The 21,763-nt window shown below is 41.9% G+C and overlaps 2 protein-coding genes across 4 annotated transcripts in view; one reads left to right on the plus strand and one right to left on the minus strand.

The window, feature by feature from the left end:
• LOC110977689 (protein Abitram-like) overlaps positions 1–21,763 on the plus strand; it is a 38,913-nt gene that overhangs the window by 5,701 nt on the left and 11,449 nt on the right. For 2 of the 3 annotated variants that reach the window (XM_022232016.2, XM_022232026.2), the window contains 4 exons: positions 478–529; positions 685–814; positions 3,429–3,575; positions 5,590–7,297. In XM_022232016.2, coding sequence (XP_022087708.2) covers positions 478–529; positions 685–814; positions 3,429–3,575; positions 5,590–5,769 — 509 coding nt within the window. In that variant the 3' untranslated portion in view covers positions 5,770–7,297. Of the gene's footprint in view, positions 1–477; positions 530–684; positions 815–3,428; positions 3,576–5,589; positions 7,298–21,763 lie in introns of those variants that run through there. The other variant, XM_087148325.1, reaches the window with a different exon arrangement.
• On the minus strand, positions 8,787–21,295 carry LOC110977597 (growth/differentiation factor 8-like). Its single transcript, XM_022231865.2, has 3 exons — positions 20,327–21,295; positions 12,452–12,834; positions 8,787–12,324 (listed from the first exon to the last, which is right to left on the minus strand). Exons 1-3 carry the CDS (start codon positions 20,901–20,903, stop codon positions 11,935–11,937), a joined length of 1,350 nt encoding a protein of 449 aa, XP_022087557.2. The 5' UTR covers positions 20,904–21,295; the 3' UTR covers positions 8,787–11,934.

The raw sequence follows: 21,763 nt of genomic DNA on the forward strand, positions 1-21,763 counted from the left end.
TGCATTAACACCCATTTGAATTGTTATCGAGATGTTGCCTTTGAAAGCTGTCATGAGCAAATTAGGAGTAGATTGACTAGACGTTTTCCACAAGTTGTCTAGTCTTTAAAAGTGAGTCGGTTGATCGACTGTCTGTTGACATTAATGTATGAATAACCATCAAGATGAGACAGTTTAGAAATTGTGAAGCTGAGAAGTTTGGCTTCAGAAAGGGACGATAAGGGGTGTTTGGCACCTGTTGCTTCACCTCACTCTAAGTCACCCTTTTTCCCAATTGCATCTTCTATCGCCATTCTTTCCAACGCTGTCATCACATTTTCTTGTTACCATTTTGATTTTGAATTTTCACTCGACCCGTTAAGGCATTGATACAGATAGTCTGTTAATGCTTTAAATCGCTTATCTTACGCTTGAAAGTCTTTAAACACATGTTTAAATTAAAGAAGAACTATTGTACTTTCATATATTTCTTTTCAGATGTGAATGGCAAGTCTTGCGAAGATTTCTGTGTTCTGAAACACAGCAATAAGTAAGGAGTAGCATCCAGTAATTTTATCAACCGGAATTTTAAAAATATAATTTGTAATGCATTCACAGTTTTAGACTAGGGGAAAAATGGAGAGATTCGTAAATATTTTGGAAGCCAGACTGCATTGTCTTATCTGGAAATAATCTTTCCTGCAGAGTTTGTCTTGTAACGGTTGCGAAGGGTCATCCATTGCTTCGGGAAAACAAACAAATCCAGAAAGTTGATTTCCAAGTTGGAGCCAGCACAAATCGAATGAAAAATAAAGTAATTGGGAAGCGGAAAAAGGTGAGATCTTTTGCAGAACAGTTCTTAAATTACCAACTTTATTTTTGCCGCATAATCCGTAGTATTCAGTGTTTCTGAATATTGATAAAACTCACTGCATTTTCCAATAATGATTAATTCATTACTAAGCCCCGTTTCAATAATAACTTCCGTTTAGGTACTTACCCATAAACTTGCCCTTCGTAAAATTCAACAGCTCCCCTCAGATATCTTATTACCTTCACCCATACCCTCTTTTTCCCTTTACAAGGAAACAGAAGGATTCACAGATAACACCCAAATGAATTGCAATGTACCTTTAAGGATGACAGGCTCATCTACTCTCCCCCTGTCAATTCATCTCCCAAGATTCCCGAAGGTTCCGTAACTAGGCATTACCCGAGTGCTCCTGAGCTAGGGTTTCAACAGGGCGTGGGTGTCTTTCAATATTTGCCCGGGTCTCCAAATGAATTCCTGCCGCACCGGCACGAGTTCGTTTTGCCTCACATCCCGGAGGTGTTTGCTCCACGCTTTCCCCCACTCCCTCTGGTCTGTGTTTCCGTCTCCTGTTTGTTGATTTGAGTTGCAGTGGTCTTACCGTGTCCTAGAAAGGGGCGGGGGTGGCAAAGTCTTAGGAGACTCCAGTCCAGCGCGGCATGTCACCAAATCAGTTTAGCTTCCATCCTCCACTCAGCCAGGCCTTCGCTCTGAAAACGTACTAAGTTAAAGAAGAAATATTTGGTGTATGAATACACACGTGCACTACATGTAGTACTGAAGAATGAACGTCTTTGTAGTTTAGTATACCAAGACACGGGAAATAATTGTTGCTACCAAATGCCGAGCAACTGGAAGTGAAAAACGAACTCGACTCGGAACTTATTTTACTTCTGGATCCCAAATTGTTTTCTAATGTGGGGGAAAAGATAGAGAAAGGAAGAAACGTATAAGTGTGTTGCTGCCATCAGAAGGTTAGAACATTGCTGTTGGACTCATGGCTGCAAGCTATTCTTTGCGAATTATGTGATAAAGAAGGGGGTCGAGGGGAAAAGTGACAGTGAATGTGTTCTAAAGGTGATCGCCAAGCGTTAGTAGCCTGGGTTGTACTTTTCAATTACGTCGTTGGAGGACTGCATTGTGAAGTTATAAATTTATAAATTTGCGTCCATCAAACGCGTTGCACTGCTTGCCGGCTCAAAGGTGAAATCGTGACGCGAGTGCGATGCACGCGATGTTACCGTACCGCAAGTTATAGGTTTACAACCCTTCACTGATGTTATCAGTGCAAATAACGCTCAATTGAATCTTTTTTATGTCATGGCCTGGTCACACGATAACAGACAAATTTTGGATGGTATTTACAATAAATGTTAGAGTTTGTTTAATCACCGCTAATTTAATGGCTTTATGGGCGTCTAAGTCTCAAACAATGGACTGATATGACACTCGGCTTCCATTACATAATTCAATATGTGTCCAGCTGTGACAATAGACAAGAGTTGACACTGTCCATTGAAGTCCGTTTACTCCAGTCGGTGTAATATTCGGACAGTTGCTGTGTTAACAGATTTACAAAAGGATCTTGTGATTTCAATTCAATGGCTTCACCTTTCACCTCTTCGTCATAAAAATGTTGTGTGCATAATAATTTCGTAGTATTTTTATTTTTTTGGTTGTAATAGGCGTCTGATTTTCTTTTTTGGAAAGACATGTTCAGTATTTCCAACGAGATAATATAATCTTAACTTTAATAATAATATAATCTTAACAAGAAAAATCTGAAGGAAAAAGTGATATGAAGGAATTTTGATATGGTATATTACACTGACCTTTTTGAAGAAAAATCCGAAGTTTTAATTTTTTTCTAATCAGGTGGTTTCAAAAAAATCTCATTAGGGGTAAATCTCCAAGACAGCAGAGCGTAGTCCTCAGCTATACGGAAAGATGACATTAATTTAGTTAAGCATACGACAATTATTGAACCCTAAACCACGAGGGCTAAATTTCGGTTAGTAATTGCCTAAAATGGCAGAAGATGGAAATAATAACCGAGGGAAAAGGTACTCAAAAGGTCAGAGTGATATGAAATACCCATTGAGATCACTGTATCCTTTGGAGTTTATTTTAGGGAAATGTGTACTGCTCTTTAAGTTTAGGGCCCTCCATTTTTTACTGGGACCTGTATTAGCTGAAATGGACTCACTCTTTGTGTGTATGACGCCATGGATTGTTATGGTGTTGACAACCTCTTAGGTCATGTGGGGAAAAAAAAGAATTGTTCCGAGGCAATTTGTAAGAGATTTCTCAAATCAAGCAACTCGGCTCTATGTGACTACTTGTGAAGAATCTGCTTGATTTTCTTTGGAGATGTCAGATATATTTGAAGACTTCTTACTGGGGACTTGTTTGTATCTCACTCTTCTCTCCGAGGCTCAAGTATAAAGAAGATTAAATAAAGACAACCTCTGCTACAGGGTGTTGAAGAAAAACCACAAAACCTAAATATTATTCAAAAAAATGATCTAACAAATCCCCCATAAACCCGGTTGGGTTTTGTTACTTTGAAGGGATCCAGGACCGCCTAAGTAGTATGCTGGCCATTTGTCTTTAAGGTTTTTGTGACTGTGAATTTCAGGGAGGGCAGTGGCTGAACCAGACTGCCGAACTATGTAAAGTCACCTGCTCTGATAGCACCTGCTACACGATGTACAGCTGCATCAGTGCTAAACTCATCGAGGTCAATGAAACGTTACTCGAAAATCCTCAACTCATCCAAACTAAGGTATGTTGCCCCTTTGCTTGGCAGGTTGCTGGGTCTTTACAGCACACACATTTGCGGGACTCCGGTTGAAGCTGTCGAATAAACTTGATCTGGTGCCCTTTATTTGGGACGTACTGCTTGCATGTTTCAAACCTTGAGCCAAGCATTAAACCCGAAAGCGATCAAACTACGTTTAGTATTACATGCAAGTAGGCCTAAGCAAACGAAAGAGGTTAATTTAAGGACAAATTTCGGAAAATGTGGTGTTCATCAGCTGGTCTCTTAACCTGATTAATTTAAACCGTTATATATATATAAACTCATTAGATAATTGCACCTGCGTAATATGAAATACAGATAGCATGAGATAAAGTTGGCAACTATTTTGTACTAGAGACTGTGGCAAGTATTTCTACTTGAAATAAACCGCTGCCCATGTCTGTGATTTTGTGATGCCTGCTAGGCCCTATAGATTGAAATGGTACCTGGCAATAGAAAAACACATGAATAGAACATTTTGGTCCATGGTCCTGGATTAGTTGCCCTTGCCCATCAGTTATTTTTAATCAAGACAAGATAACATTCTACTGTTGGAAATTAGTCCTTATGCTGCATATAGCGTGGTGTTACATAAACGCCGAAGGGATATATTTATTTGGTGGTCGGCTCTGTATAATAATTGGACACCGACTGTATAGTGTAGAGTACCGCAAAGGACCATGGGACTTTGAGTCTCTTTTCCTCTGGTTTAAAATTAGCTTGTCAGCGCGCTGCTCACGTAACTTGCGTGACCAAACGAGCATTCGCCCGCCCTTCTGTATAGTGTAATTTGACCACAGCCAGAAGCCATTACTGTGGTGGCACAACGCTCGTGGACAGGTGGTACGCGCGTATAACGCGCCTCTTCGACCAATAGGGTGTCGTGATTTGCTAAACGCACGCACGCGTCAAGCTGAAGAATGTGCGTGTGAGTGCGGTGCCACCACAGTTAGGGCGTCTTATCGGATTAGTTTATACATCAGCTGACGGCAGATCTTGCGCAACACACAGCCAGCTCAGCTGTAGAATATTCTACATTGCCCGTATGGGAAAAATTAGTAAAGACAATCGCTTGTGCGCCATGTTAGTGTTCTAATGTGACACTCCATTTTAATTAATGCTGGTGAAATTTTAATCGAAACATTTAATGTTATCACTTGAATAAAAACTGGAGACAGTTGAAATGAGAGTATAAAAAAATTGAAGGAACAAACAAATGGTTAGGTTGCGCAACTGAAACCCTATTTTACCAGACAGCTAAAGGTTGCAGGCTATTTTTATGCTCTCTGGTTTCGATACATTCATGAACATTATGTGGGATAATCAGATATGAATACGAGGTTATCAGGGGGTGTTCCGTTGGACATTGAGACGGCGAAGTGCTGTCTATCCCTGCTGTATATAGATTGGCGATGTCTGGAAATTAACCCCCCATCACGATGGTAAGTACAGGAGTAGACGCTGTGATATGTTTACGGCTGATAGTTTTCTGTGGAAGCTAGACCTGTTTGTTATTTCTAGAAATCTTGAACCTTGAAAGTGTTTATCCTGTATCTTACCTGAACACGTGGTTCTAATGAGGCGATCAGAACGACTGGTATATGGTACGCAGTTTGCTTTCCTCGTGCGATTTATTGGTTGTCGTTTTTCCCCTGGGTGTCTTACTTTGACAAACAAAAATGTTAACCTATTAACAAATAACAATATTTTTGTTTCGTTTGGCGTGTCGGAATTCCGACGCTATTGCAATGCTTCGAATTTTTATTATTCAGTTTTAAAACTTCTTTTATCCCTTGTGGTCGAACGAAATGTTTCTTGTTGATCTCAAGATATACCATTTTAAGGCTGTTTTTGCCGTTTTAATAAGTGAACAAGTGCCTCGCTGTAAGTCTTTATTTTTTCCAAGGTTGGTTGTCTGCCAGCCTATACCGGTACTTAACTTTAATATGATTTGAACAGCAGTAGTTTTGATGGGTCGCATTTTCCTTTTGTCTAGCCATGTGGCGAAGGTTATATCGCCATAGTCCTGCCGAAGCTCGGGGGCTGTGATCTGCAGATGGATAAACTCCTCACACCAGCTCAATACGAGGTTGTTTTGAAAGCGAGGCTTGATAAGGCAAGAGATGGAGAGATTACTACTGGTACTGTGGAAGTGCAATCTTCAGGTGGTGATTAGGGCTGAGTCAATTCGAATAATTCACGATTCGAATATTCGACAATCGATCGAATATTCGGTTTTTCGGATATTTGGCACGGCCCAGGTGGTGATCGGTCACCTGACACCCCAAACTGAATGTTAAGACTCACCTTGGTCACACTATTATACCAAAGTTGACAGCAACCAGTTCGCAAGCTCCTTGTACATGCACCACTACATACACGTCGTGTCACTCAGATCTAGCGAGATATTACAGTTTCCAAAAGCTGTAATTATCAATGCCTATTCATTGGCAGTGGGGTTATGTAATGAAGCACATTAGGGTAAGACAGGGGTTTGCTAATACATTATGTACCAGTAAGAACCTACGAATACATGCATCGTAGTTGAAAGGATAGACGTATGCCTTACTATCCCCAGATATTTCCCTTGGCTTTGCCGACATCCAGAGTTCCAGTTTTAATATTCATGTTGCAATTACCGCTTGTCTATCGTGATCTGCAGGGACCAAAATTGAACCTGACATCTTTTAATCAGCGAGTTATGTTAATAGGTTTGTGGGCGGATTACACCTGTCAATTATGTTTTGACAAACATGGAGTAAAGACCTCACGAGAACATAAGTGCTATATTCACTACACCTGATTCGTGTCAGCCCCTGTTTGTTTTAAAGCAAGTTTTTTTCTATTTAGAAAATTCTCTGAAGTACGTGCACTTGGCCCATTTGGACTCGGTCTAGACCAAATTTTTGGTGACATAAGTCATTTTCCACTCTCCAAACAATGAGCAAAATGTCAACAACAAAATGTGATAGCTGTCAAGCCGAGCGTGATACTGGTAAAGTACTGACCCGCTCCATTGAACTTCCTAGAGGTGTGCTGACGTCATAGTTTGCTTCGAAGAAAGCTCGAAAATAGTTTCGTTGGAATTTCTTTGAGTGCCCTTACAACCGACGGCCTGTTTCTAGCAATGCGTGATGTTATGCTGAGATAAATGAGATAACTACGCTCCTTCAGAGCTTCTTAAAATAATCTTTAAAAAAAGAGAGAAAACTACGCGTCCATCGGTAAAATAACTGTACTCTTGTGCGTCATTAAGTAAGTCTTCAACATGTTCCAGTCAAGTGTAAGGCCAAGATTTCTTTAAAATGTTCATCCACGGGAAGATGGGCAGATTTGTTTCCTAGTATATTTTTAACCACAAGAGGTAAGATTTAAAAGTATATTTCACGAGATTAAAATAGTTTGGTTTTGTCATGTAAATATACAAGCTCAAGTTATTGACACGCAGTATTTGTGTATTTTGTTAGAATTATTTTGTAATTTATATTTCATTTCATATCCATGCCCTAATTTTGTCTCAGTATTTTCAAGGTTATGCCCGTTTAATGGCAAAAGATTAATACCCCGGATGGATTTGTTCAGTGACTCAAACTTTTCAGAGAAATTTCGTGCTCGGCAGTGACAGGTACTTTATTTGTTTGGTCAGTAACGCGTGTTTGTTAAATATCAAGCCAAAAATAAAGTGGTGTTAGAATCTTGTTCAACATTTGTTTCTTCTGTTGGTTCTAGATTTCATCATACAGCGTTGAAGAAGAGAAGTACAAAAAACATCGACCTTCTTGAATTTGGTTTGTGTTGAGTCATCAAGCTGCATATTTACTCATGGTTATTTGAAGATCAATATTTCTTGGTGGAGACCTCATCAAGCCTTACGGCAAACGCAGGTGTGTGGCGCTAAGGTTATAGAGAAACAACGCGGGGCCGAAGTTGCAGGCTAAAAACAGATCAGGGGCAAAGATGGTGATAACAGATCACGCAAATTGTGTTTTTCTGGTTGTCGCCAGGGTCCCCTAAACCCGCCCAACACCTGCAATTGAGCGTGAAAGCAAAGCCCCGGTAATAATTGGGTCGCCTTTGATCTTTTGTCCGACTCACAATAGCTGTTTACCGCTCCCCGGCCTGTATTTTGAGATGTCAGCAAAACACCAAGACCCCTGGATTGGTTGCTTCGCGGGTCACCAAGCTGTAGGGCAAGTGTCAATTCATGGCATCGTTTGCTCGTTTATATACCAAAATAATAACAAGGTGACCGAACAAGGTGTAGCAGCTTCGTCACGCTGAAACCCACCTCCCCAGTGGTAATATTGTTCGCTCGTCGATCGTAAAGCAAACCCGACCCAACTTGTTTTTCAGGACATAAAGGGGAAAGAAAAACACATTGTGTCGTCTGCAATTACACGAAGGTCAGATCACCTTAGAGTAGTAAATGTGAGGGCTATTATTGTCTCGTGATCAGCTAATTCCTTGATGAACTCGTAAAAGTGACAGATCTTTAACATTACTTGAACTAGTTTGTAAGAATGGCCATCAGAGTCGTGGAATGAAGTATGTATATTTATTTATCTGGTTTTCCATTTTGTCAGATTTTCTGCTACACCAGAAGTCGCACAAATTGCCATGTAAGCTAAGTATTGAGAGTAGATGTAACATCAACAGGTGTTAAAAAACAGAAAGTTAGGCATTTAACCCCAACAGGCTTTAAATCCTCCGATAGTTCTTCCACCCCGAGGAGTAAGGGTGTCAAAGCGCTTTTGTGTCGGTGACGAAAAAGATGTTTTTTAAAGTTGTTATACAGTTATGCATGCGTGTCGATGCATTCATAACAGTGTGCTCGCTTTTGATGCGATGATTTTTTTCAAACTGGTTCGCAACATTTCGATTGATTTGTTGAAGCCGGTCCCTCACGACTAAACACAATTCGGTGCTCTGTGCATTTTGACAGTTAAGAGACAAATCTTGCCAAGGTTGGATAGTTAAAGATGCCCAATCGTGTCAATCGTTTGAGCGTTCTGGTGTCCCTTGATCCTGAACGTTTTGTTTCAAGTCACCAACTTTTGAATGTTGAGAGACTTTGGCAGCATCTCTTAGGAGTCCAGGGTAAAATGTTATGGATTGGAAAGAGGGACAATCAGGAAGACTAAAAAACTAGTATAAACAATGATGAGACAAGCAACGAGTCCAAAAAAAAAATCCTTCAGTTTCTCTTACACACTGACTAGGTGTGCATATTCTTTAATACTGAATAAAGCTCTGTATGCTGCTCCAAACAATTAGTAACCAACCATCTTTGAAAGACCTCGGAAAAGTAACCACCTATTTTGGATTTAGTGTCTACTGATATAATGAATCGTGTAGTTCAGTGCTGCAGAATCAGCCCCTTGCCGAAATTACCCAACGAAGTTGGCAAAAAGAGCATGCGCGTGTAGTCCTTTAAGCTCAAGCAGCCTGTAGGTAAATTCAGCATGGTGTAATTTCAGCCTGCCACACTTGTGATGAATAAACTTGACACAACATCATAGAAACACAGTGGTTTAACAACTGCTTCTTTCTCACTCGGATTCAATGAATCATTAATAATATTCCTTGGCCCACGTTTGAACTGGTTGTTGGGGAAAGCTTAGATCTTACTTGGTGCAATAAATGGGTCAAAATTTCAAGCCCAAAACACGGAAGTTGAATTTCGACACCTGTTGCACTTCACTTGAGTTACCGCTGCCTTTTCACCGTGAATCATTGGCTTAGTTAAGCTATCAAGTCCTACAATGGTTTTGCAAGTTCACTTCATTTCAATAACTCACTGCCAGAGTACTTCCAGCTTTCCTACATGCACTGCAATAATGGGTATGTTGATTTTTGGCCTATGCTTTGTTCAACACAATCGAAGGGCAAGGACAGGTATATTGTCTTCCTTCATCCGGGGGTGTTATCCATGAAAACCTTTTATTCGTAAAGTTAGCTGCTTTCGTAGAGTCTTTTTTGTAAGCATACACGTTTTGTCCACAAGCGCTTAATAGGGGCCTACTTCTTATCAAAACGGCTTTATCGAAATGTCCATCAAGATGGCTAACTTGTGAAACGGCTGTTACATCAATGCTTAGATACTTCATGGAGCAAGGGTCACAATTTGACAGATTGCAACTTTGAATTAGCACATTCTGAATAGTTAACTTGTTAGCCTATTACATAGATCAAAATGTACGAACGATTGTCGTCGGTTTCTCCAAAATACTTAACCTGCAAAGCGTTACTCAATGTGATTACTTATGATTGTTAGCTAATCCTCTAAGTACTTTGTCCACCTCCTTCAAGCCTCGTTCAAAGATTGCACAATTTTATTTATTAATCCAATTTCAGCCTCAAAAATAAAACCAAGTGTAAGTCAAGGGGCGATCCTAAAGCCACATTTTGGGGGCGTGGGCAAAAATCTGGAATTGCTTTATGTAACCTTTTATGGTCATTCTGAGGGTTTAGGCTACATTTTGGAGCTTTTCACACGCTTTGGAAGATAGACCAAAAAATAGCCTTTCTCATTTTGGAGTCAAAATTAGTTTTGCTTTAAGAGGGGGCGTGGCCCCTTTCCCCCCCCCGGTTAATCACGATTCAAGTGCAACGTTAGTTTCATTCTGTTTGTGTTGTTGATAGCTCATGTCTACCCACCTGTGCATTTCAAGTCCCTTGTCTTGTAAAGGACACCAGACTTAATTACAAAAAAAATTGACAAATTTTATTCAGATTCTTCGATATTTTGAACGGCAGGTGTCAGGAACGTTCAGAATTCCTACCAGTGTGAGATACCACGCAGTGTTTTGTAATACTGTAAATTTACCAGAGTGTCAAAAATTAGGAAGGAACCTCAATTATCTTCATTTGTCCATGGTGATTGGAACTAAAATAGCTCGGGTGTACGCATTATTCCCTTTATTCACACACTTCTAGGTAACCACCAATAGCAATGCTGACAATTCATTAGGCACAGTCTAAATACGATATATGAATTGGAGCATTACTTGGAGATTTGGCAGATGCATGATTAGGGATTGCATTACGGCGAAGACCTTAACCACAAAGTTGAAAAGAAAATGAACAGAAAGCAGTGCTACAGTTGAATACCCATACTTAAAAACTCTAAATATTTGGATAGCAAGTGAAAGTCTTGCAGACAATGCATTCTTTCCAATCAATGTTTAAGAATGTTATAATGGCCTGTCCACCTTGTTAGTTCATTACATTTATATAATGTCAAAGTCTTCTAAATGAACTACAAGACATCATGGCCTTTAAGATACCTCAGTTGTTATCAAATTTGCGAAAGCACTTTAAGTTTAATTTTAAATCATACATTACAAGTGAATGGTGGATTTACCTTCATGCACTATAGCAAGATATTACTGTTACCATTCACACAATTTTGCATTTATTGTAAAGGTCATGAACGACAGACCAACACCCTGCAAACCTGCTCGTAAAACAAATAAAAAAATAATAAAATATAGATTTGAATAGCTCTATTATGCTGACCCTGCTTGCTTTTAGAGTTCGTTGGAACCAGCTAACGAACATGGCTGACAACATCCACAAATATTTCGCCAAAACTGTTAACCCAGGTGCCCCTTCATGTTTACCTGACGCGTAAGCTAAAGATGGTGCTTCTTGTAACATTTCATAGAGTGCGATGTCGTCGCTAGAACCTTCAGGATACCAGTCAGATGTTTAAAAGCTAGAATTACATATGTATCTTATTAATTTGCATAAACAAAGCTGTAATTTGCTTTTTGTCACAAAGACAAGGCGACCATCTTTTGGCAAAGTCCCAAGAAGTTGTTGATGTAAATCATCAACCAAAGGAGCACGATACCACATGTACTTTGTTGGAACTACTTTGTCGGAAGTTGTTTCGTTCGTTTTATTTAACAGAGAATCAATATGTCCCCCTGGTAGCAATGTCTGAACTTCTTTTAGTGTTCGTTTAGCACCAGCAAACGAACATTGGTGGGATGCAGACACCATGCTATTTTGAAATCAACAAACTACGTGTGCTGTATTCCGGCACTGCAGTTCAGTTTTCTCGTTTAGTCTGCCTTATCATTAAATATGGATAAATCTGTGATATTCAAGGTTGGCAGTAGCTTCAAAACATGCGAACATTTTGCATCAAAAGACATCTATTGGATCACAGTACTGTTTTGCAACAACAACAAAAAATAGTGCCGGCTTGGCACATTGGATATTTGATATCCATCCGCGTTGTGATAGTACTGCCAGGGATTGAACTTCACGTGCTTTAGAAACAAACCAGCCATGTAGGCCTATGTAGTGAGCCCACTTTAGAATCATTGCCCATTTATGCACAGCTACAGGACTCAACTTTCATATTGGTTAATAGACTGTACTTGATGTCGGCGTTTTCATCAAAGTAGAGCACTGTAAGTGGGGCCATGTCGCTGGCAGAGCAGCACGGGCCCATGTAGCCGTCGGGAGGAGGGTTGACCATAGACATGATCTTGGTATGAGTGTACTGCTGGAGACGCATCCTTGGGCACAGACCGGAGCAGTAATTCGCCTCGTAGGCCTTCGGAATCAGAATCCAGTCCCACTGAAAGTCGGCGAAGACCACTCGAAGAGGATAACGGCAGCAGCGCTCCGTGGGCTGATTCTCCATGCAGATCAGGCCTGCAGCGCGCCGACTTCGTCGTCTCCTGGCATCATGTAGCCTCAACTGTAAGAAGGGTTTCTAAAGAGGAAAGACGAATTGAATCCTCAGTGTGATTCACAGGGAATTGTATTTCAAGGATTAAAAAAAAACTATGGAACATCGTTGTGAAGATGCAGAAACTCGTGAGTGTTGATTAACTACCAACCTTGGTCTCTTCATCATCCGTCAGTCCAGTGACAACCACGGAGTTTCGTCCATCATCGTACAGCTCGATCTTCACCCCCGAGTTTGTTCCAGGGTTCTCAATCCACTCGGTCACAACGTCGGTCAGCTCCACGCTCTGCCATTCGCCGTGCCGAGAGCTGAGAACAATCTTCTCTTCCCTCACCGTATCCAGCTTGATCAGCCCCCGACTGCCTTTCATCATGACCACACGGCTCACGCTCATCGTGTGCACTGTGGTCTGAAGAACTTTAGCCGGTTGGATGTAGAAGTAAAGGGTGGCCTTTGAGACCACGTAGCCGTCGGTCTTGCCCTGGACATCGAAGAAGCATATCGAGGCATCTTCTAGATTCAATTCTGGAGGTGCTGAAACGATCAGAGCAATGAGGAATACGATTATAAATATTGTAACTCCAGCGTGAAACAGATTGATTAAAACAATGACCAAACTTGCGAGCACTGCATCATCATATCGATTTTTTTTTAACTCGGTGGCAGTCTTTCCATTCATCGGTCTCATTAGCGGAGCCCAGATTTAGGCTTAAGGAACAAAAATAATGTGCTTAGATTCTAATCAGACCTACTTATCCTGTTGCCGTCGATGTTCATGGTAAGCATGCACCAAGTAAGTACAGGTGGAATAAAAGCAGAGTGACTTGCTTATGTCTCTTATCGTGCTCTAAGTCTTATCAAGACAATTTGCAGTAGTTGCTTGTTACCAACCAGCAAGCTGGTACATCTGTTCGCTCAGTGGTAGTTATGGTGTGCGAGACAGCTGTTTTTATATACATGGCCTCTTTTTCCCTAATACACGCAAAATGCGTAGCTGAAACACTATGCTTCACCTGGAACTTTCATTACATGATTTTTTTTTCTCCTTATCGAGAAATGGATCATAAGGTTCGGTTGATGGCCGCAAGTCAGCAGACTACTTGCTGTTGTGTACATGCTTGGAAGGGAAAGTTATATTCGGATTTATGACTCCGTCTGAAAGCGGCCCAGACTTTGGAGGATGCGGTTCACCCGGTAACTTATCCCAATCGGCTTATCAACGTGTTGTTGATCAAGGTTTTGTAGGTTTGCCCTGGGTAAGGAGGTCCACCAACCGTTAAAAGCAAATATGCCTATTAACACGTTTATTGATGATAAACGGAGGACGGACCAAGTAAACACGCTAATCCTGATTGACAGACGTCAGGTAAGGCACTATGCCAGTATTCACAATACTTGTCAAGTAGAGCATCAAGCAACTTAAAGAAACAGACAGGGAGAGTAATCCAAAAGTAATCCTGAGTCTCAAAAGAGGCTTGGACTGAAAGGATTAAAAAAACAAATACGACAATGTAAACTCCCCTCAGCGTAACTGATTGATCAATAATACAAAGTACTAGCATTAGAAACTATCTGAAATCCTCTATCGCAAGTGTTCTTTCCCTTCAATTTCTAATCTCACTTGTTTACGCCAGGTTCGTGTTTACGCCAAGAAAGACCCTGTTACTCTTTCCAAACATTGTTCTTCCTCCAACCAAACGAAATCGGCACAACGCCGACGGATCGAACCAAAGAGCAATCAATTGTTATTACGCCTATATTATCAAATTTTCTTGGAGATTTCATTGTTTCACAATGTAGATCGATTCTTATATGCTCTGACTGACAGAATCTCTTGTTGCTTCCCAGATCGAGCTGTTTTGTCGTCAAACTCAAATGAAAGAACTGTCAAGAGGGTGTATCAGTAATCTAATTTATTTGCGGTTGAGCTGATCACTAGCCTCTCTTCTTGGGGCATCCCCGGAGTTAGTAACAAACCGCATAACCGCAAATATCTCTAGAGCTGTAAAGAGTATCGAGTACTTTGCGGTTGCAGCTTGGGTTGCAAGATCAAACTTCGCACAGTGCGCCTCCACAAAGAGACCGCCAGTCTTGTGTTCCGTTAGTATCTTTTGAAAAAGGAGATTGTTTGGCTCCCAAAATGGTGAGATTGTGTAATCCCTTGCCAGGATCAACTCCCTGGGTCTTTGAGCTTTCATATGAGAGCAGAATGGCTAAAAACTACGGTTGAAAAATGGTCCTAAGTGCCCGAGAAAGGTGAGGGTTGCCACTTGAAAAATGGCCGCAATCAGAATTCGGAAAAATCACTTTTTGGGGGGTGATTTTGTTTTGTGGGAATAATTAAAAATGTAATTGGTTAACCCACAAAAAATTGAAAAGAAATTAAAAGATTAGTGACCAGACAAGAATTTCATTTGTGTTTCAGAAATCTCAGGGATGTTGGCGTGGATGTTATTGGGCCCATGAACAGTGCTGATTTTACACTGTTTTCAATGGGGCTGGAATTAGTGGACTGTACCCTTAAAACCAGTGTGGTAAAGATCTCCTTTTCCGCCATTTTGTTTTTCATATGAGGGCAAAGGTGCCTCCCGCACAACTGAGAAGGAAACCAATTCAAATAGTTCTGCTTGTTAAGCCGTTGTGTTTCACATAATACAAGTGTACAATCTCAATTTTTGTCCATTTCTATCAATATCGGAGTCAACTTGAAATTTCCCAGCATTCACCTATACTCCGTCCTTTCGCATTTCAAGGGCGGAACGAATGTTCCACCATGGTTCCACCTGTCAGTTATGGCAAATGCGCTGTCATTAATCATCTTCAAGGAGGCTCGAAGAGGTTGATAGTTTCCCTCATTTAATGGGTCAACACTTCATTATCTTCTGTATAGCTGCTCACGGTTTTTTGGTACGGTATTCGAATTCCCAAGGTTTTAACCGTTAGACTTGGTACAAAGCAACGAGGAAAGAGAAACTCTTGCAGGAAGGTCAACTTGAAGCCCTCGCCATCTCCACTTTGCAAGAGGAAGCACCCGAGGGTATCATGGCTCAATCAGCTGACAAACAATCTTTGAAATTAACTTCAGTCATCAGAGACAGAGAACACGGCTGCCCGGCACTCTGGGCATATGATTACAGACCGACCTCGGAATTGGCCTTCCCGAACCGAAGGACGATCTACATTATCAATCGTTCCTAATTACCATCAGTACAGACTCCTAAGTAGCGCATCCCTCCAGGCTCTTTCTGAACATGCATACGAGTAAGCCGTAATGGGGTTGGATGTAATAGACGACGGACTGCCAAGTAAGTAGTCGTGATTCACACTTTTTTTTAAAGCTGTGATACGTGGAAGGCAAACAAAACAAACTAAAACGTTGTCGTTTTATCGTCTTTGTTAACTGAGTGATGAACAGTTCCACTAATCGAAGTTTTGAATAGATCTTAAAGATTTCTGAATCCTCAGCATTGATAATACTGCGCCTTCGTTTTTTGTGCATCGTAAGATGTACAAAATTATTCAACAGGTAGGTATGATGTTTGAAGTCGTGAAACTAACACGGCGAAAAGGTTGTCTATTATATCTCACTAATTAAAAGAAATGCTGATTTTTTTCTTCTGACTGCGTGGGCTGATGTTTCCTTGATAGGGGGCATAATGCAAATATGACAAGACCCTGAAAACATTATTCCTCCGTGCTGACCGCATCATCTGTAGCCGGCATGTCTCGAAGACCTTTCTTTCCCCCCGGTTTTTTTTTCTTATTATTTCTTTGCTCTGCACCAGGCGACGGATGTTATTAATCAGCGAACGAATTAAGACCTCGGGGTGCCTTCCCAAGAATCTATTGATGACCCAGGGATACCCACGTACGGCTCCCTCTACCACATTCCCGGTTTCCGTTGCAGACTAGACATGAATATTCCTACAAGTATTATGCTTGTGCATTTCGGAACGTGTGATGAAAATTTAAATTTGGATTCTCTTTCAGCTACGTAGTTTCTCGCCACGAGATTTCCATTTGGCCCCATCAGCGATAGTTATCTCAACGGATTTTGATGCTTGGTTACCTTTAGTTTTTGGTTAAAGAATAGAATAAGCGTTGCAATTTTAAAAACGAGGTATTCAAAGAGAACTGGATTAAAGGATCCCCACAAAATTGAAAAAAAAATCCAAATGACGAGCATCTTGTTCGTGATTTTTCTTACACTCACCAAACATGGACAAATTGCTTTGGTTGAGTTTTGTTCCTTAAATCATAATTTACGTTGTCATACGCTTTCACATTTTGTTTCACATATTGTGCACAAATCGCTGTATGGCAACGGTGGAATTTATCGGGGTGTATTTGGCTTGGCAAACTATTTGAAACAAAAGGATAAAAAAGTTGACATGGTCCAGTTCCAGTTCGCATCAAGAGTCGGAATTGTCCTTGTATAGCGTCACCTCTCAAGACTACAGTTTTGCTCATTTGGTTTATCATTCAGATTCGTCTCATGTACACTGTTTTCTTCACCGTGACGTCATGAGTCAGTTTACAGAAAGATATCGGACTTTGGATTTTGCTGTACAGGAGGAGAAATTCTTGAGAAATGGACTCTGCTCTATTTCTTCGCTTGTTCATTATGTCTGGGTGGAGATTCCAATCTCTATGAGGAAGCAACACAGCATCGTACGGATTGAAAGTCACTCAGCCAAATGCGTCAATTGTGACCTCATTTCTTATGATCCGAGTTCTCTGTTACGAACGGAAGAAATAAATGAGCCATCTTGTGGGTTGTCGTGCTTCAGAGTCGGCAGACTTGAATCGTAGAGGACATCCGTTTGTAAATCTGTCTCTTGCGAAGTAAATCTAACATCAATGACGATAACAATGCGTACCCGAAACATCTTAGCGGCAAAGAAGTAAGAAGGATCTTGTGAAGATTTATTTTGCCCTGTAACATAGGTTGTCTTGGGTTTCATACTGTCGTGTGACGAAATGCCTCCACAAAGTTGTCCGTATTTTTTAAAACTAAATTCGATTTTCACTTCGAAAAAGGATTCAGGTGCCGCAAGTTAACTTTCACTGGTAATTTCCTCATGATGTTTTGGCTGTGAGATGTCAGCTGATCTAAGGGGGCTAGAAAGATGACTCAAATTCTAAAAGTCAACGACATCATAATTCTTCAAGGTAAATTTCAATGTAGTGAGCACGAAAAAGGTCAAAATTAGGGAATTTCAATCACCAAGACGACCAGTAACTACTGGGGCGTGTTACAACGACAAACAGAAAAAAGTCATTACTCGGAAGGCTTGTATCCGCAGAGTTTGCACTTCCAGTGTTGGGTGTTTCTGAGTGTGGGGAGAGTGTCCAGTAAACAGTGCGGGACATTTCACAACTCGACACGGGCACGTTTGGAGAAAACGTCGCAGGAAGGAGGGGGATGAAATGACGCATCACCTTTTAACGTTCATCCGTGGGGACTCCCACGCGATTGATTTCGAGTCCTAGCTTAGTCACCATGTTTTTCAACATTCCACTTCTTTCAACTGGAGTGTCACAAAGTCATACTTTTGCAACCAAGAAGAAAACTTTGACGTTGGAATGATTAAGTTCAAATGTTTCATTCTGAGCTAACTTGAGCTGTGACGATTCACGTTCGGATTGTGCAAAGATCACCTTTGCAACGTGGCATAGGGTACAAAGTGTAAAAATTTCACAGATGATGTTAATTAAGTCTTCTCCCGAATTGAAAGAAGAGTTAGATTTTCTCAAACGGTTACCTATTACTGAGGTAAGACGACCACCCCCAAATCCCAGCTAATCAGAGAGGCGTATTTCGATGTCTGTCAATCTCATCAACCAGTCACATCTGGTGATTCGACGGTTTTCTTCGGGGCAACTGGGCATTGAATCAGGAAGACTGCGGCTTATTTTAAACGACTCAATGTGAAAGACGCCACAAAAAGACCCTTTGTAATACCGACTTCACTTCCCTTCATTTCTGACTTTTGTTGACCCTTAAATCTTGTCATTTTTTTGCGTGAATACATACCTGGGTTAACTTTGGATCAATCAACGTACAATAGCGTGAACATGATGACTGTAGTACCTGGATCCTTCTAGCTGCATTGGGGACATGTAACCACTCTAACCATCATAGCTACAGTATTTTTATTATAAGGCTTGTAAAATCAATCCTGGATTCCCCGAACATTAATTTGAGGCTCGAATAATCATTGTTACAATCGCTGCGGGAATCAGCGGGACGTGTGAATCAGCAATTTGGGGTCAAGGATGAACGAGCCAACAGGGAAACAAGGCTTTTATAGACATTTTCATGCAATTCCAACGTGTTTGTGTGAGTGTTTGTGTGTGTACATTTCGAGCCCTCGGTGCATGATCTAACTTCCTTCATAAACAAGTGTAGTCGCTAACAATTTTCAACGGATCCTAATAATTACCACGAAATCGCCAAACAAGCGCCACAGCTTTCTGAAAAAAAATCCAAGCATTTTCGATTGCTAATAAATCATGGGTTCGCTGATTAAATTCGTACATTGTCAGCTGTAGCTAAACTTTCGGCTCTTTGGGAGAACTCAAGGTAATCGATGTCAATTCCACAAGCATAGACAAGTGTGTCCCGTATCTTACCCGGGCATCAACACCTGTCGTTTCCAACTTGTAACCGCCTGAATCCAGTTTCAGCCAATTGGGGAATCCGTACTGGAATCATCAGAAATGCATTACCTGGCAAAATGTGCGACAGACATACCCCGCAAACGAGTCGACATTAATGTGGGGGTGTGACTGTTTAAACCGAGAAAACTTTCTGTGGTGATGACAAGGTTTAATGGAGAACTGCGGGTGGTTGCCAATTTAGGACAGCGAATTAAACACGACTGTGATCTGTAAGTAAAGGAGCCATAACCAAACTGATGACAGAGAGGATAACCCATTCGCTATCGTGTGATACTCCCTGGATGCTCTCTCCTTGTCTTCTCAACAGAGTCTTTAAAATTCTGGTATCATGTTTCATCTCTTGGCAGCCAAGCTAATGGCAATCTGCCCGGTGCCAATAACGAATGTCTGCCAGCCTGTGTTTTAGAGACTTGCTCAGGCTTATTTTAGAAATCCAATGAGGAAGCTTTTTCCCTTAATAAGACCAGGTCGCCATACATGGAGTGATCTAGGGACATGGCGTACTCCACCGACCCACATAATTTGACGCCGTCTGTCCATTGCCCAGGGGCGGGCGTATCCAGGGTAGTAAAATTAAGGTGGAAACCGCAGAATGTCGCAGGGAAACCCCTCTGTCAAATTTAGAAATTACTAAGCATGCAATGTAAGGACTTCGCTCCTACAAGTACCAAGTAAACTTATCTTGTCAAACCTGTCTTCTCGTTTTAAACTTGAAGGGGGATGAAAAAGATTTTACTTTTGTAATTGCGCGGTTAATAGAAGGGGAGGCTGGTTGAGTCCAATTACGTTCTCACGTCAACACAAGGTGTTTCTGAACAAAGCGTAGAGTGTTGTCTTTTCCCCCAGACAATACTTCACATCGATCGAGGTCCTGGGCAAAACAAGACTCAGTTGGAAAAGGCAATGTTCCTGTGGGGAAAGCCTGTAGCTGCTTAAACTCCAGGCCCATCAGTCATGAAGGAAACATTTTTATGATGGATCAAGATGGGTGAGACCAAAAATGACCAAAAACTCAAAATAAACAAGATGCAAGAGATATATATAATGGATTGAGCTTGAAAGAACGGCCCTCCCTCTGCTAACTCCGCCCCTAATTGTGGTTGATTTGTAAAGAAGCAAGCTGTCAGTTCAGTCTTCTCTCTCTCTCTCTCTCTCTCTCTCTCTCTCTCTCTCTCTCTCTCTCTCTCTCTCTCTCTCTCTCTCTCTCTCTCTCTCTCTGTGTGTGTTTGAGGTATCCACTAAAGCTGCTTGCAGTGTGAGGGCGTCTGTATCTCATGCCAGATTTTTACCTACACATAAAGCATGATCATATTGAGAGGCAGCAACGTGCAAATGTACTTACTTGGCTTTGCGAATGTGAAAATTCGTTTGGTGGTGGCCCCGTAGTGTGGTGATGAGTCGTATTCGTCCGTGTGGGCCATTCTGAACTGTCCATGGACAGGTGCATCCCCTTGCATAGCGCTCATGTCTGGGTCCTGCCCTCCCATAAGCTGCTGCAAAGGTGGTATCTTAGGAATCGGCATGGTGATGTTCGGAACCGACTTGAGATTTAGTTTCCTCAGAATCTGTTCCTTAATGGACTGGATGCGCAGGGCCTTCTGGTGCTCTCGCATCTCGCAAGCGCCGCATCTAGCTCTGTGGTCCTCGTCCGCAGAGGCAGTTCTGTTGAGGACACCAGAATCTGTGATGGTTGCCTGTCCCGACCCAGGGCCCTCCGATTCACTGTCCTCCTCCTCCTCTTGTGGACCTGGCCGGGACTGCCCCGGTGATCCCTTCATCGGTTTGCCTCGGACGGTGTTCCCATTCTCGGCCAGGTTGTATTGACCGTACTTTGAATTAGGTAGCTGCACTGCTAAACACGCCAGATAAAAAAACTGCAGCATCAGGGCAACGGGTAGTACAACTTGCAGGTGCTTCATTTTGCGGGGCGATTTCTCGCAGGTTCTGATCAGGCGATGCTGAACACGCCAAGTCTCATCAGACTCCTCTCTGCAGCTTAGGACGAGCGAGCTAGACAGCTGATCGCGAGAAGCTTAAGGGAAGAAACAAGGGGTGCCCGGCCACTTTTATACATACGAGGCGCCCTCGTTGCATGGCGCTCAACAGCTGATCCCGCAAAACAAATTAGTGTCGGGGCAACGGTGCAATCCCCTCACGGGACGCATTTGCCAATCAAATTGGCGAATGCGCGCGCCGAACAAAACAGTTGGGGTGACATGTCGACATATACACGTACTTCAAAGGGGCCGATACGGTGACTCGACCGTGTCGTGTGTGCAGAGCTGCACGAGATGGGCACACAGTCCATGAAACACATGTGATAGAGGATTCTACTTGTACACGTTGAAAGCAAACGTGTACATCACGTTCCTTTTCATTTGGAGGATGTGGTCAGTGGTTTCACCCTCTGTCCAAATGGGAAGCACTACAGGGCAAGTTAGTTAACCATAGTTGGACTAACTCTGAGCATGAAGGTGCTCTGATCGAACGCACGTTACGCGACGATGGTTGGACTAGCCTATTCAACTATTCGCGATCAGCCTGTCGAGGTTGGTCGCATCGTTGTTGCCATAAACCGTTTTTAATAGCACTTTGAAGAGAGGACCAGTTATAAGAAAAATGCCAGTATGTCACTAGTAAGCGACCATTGTCACTTTTATTTTTTGCTACTACGCCTTTCCTGCGGCCACCATTTCTCCCCTCCGGCCTAAAGGCCGGTTCACACCATCCTCGACTTCATGGGCTGCGTGCGCGTTCCTTCGCGCAAGGCATGGTGGGA

This window comes from Acanthaster planci, linkage group LG17, assembly GCF_054643075.1.
Source record: "Acanthaster planci isolate LZ-2023a linkage group LG17, COTS_SCS, whole genome shotgun sequence".
Lineage (NCBI taxonomy): Eukaryota > Metazoa > Echinodermata > Asteroidea > Valvatida > Acanthasteridae > Acanthaster > Acanthaster planci.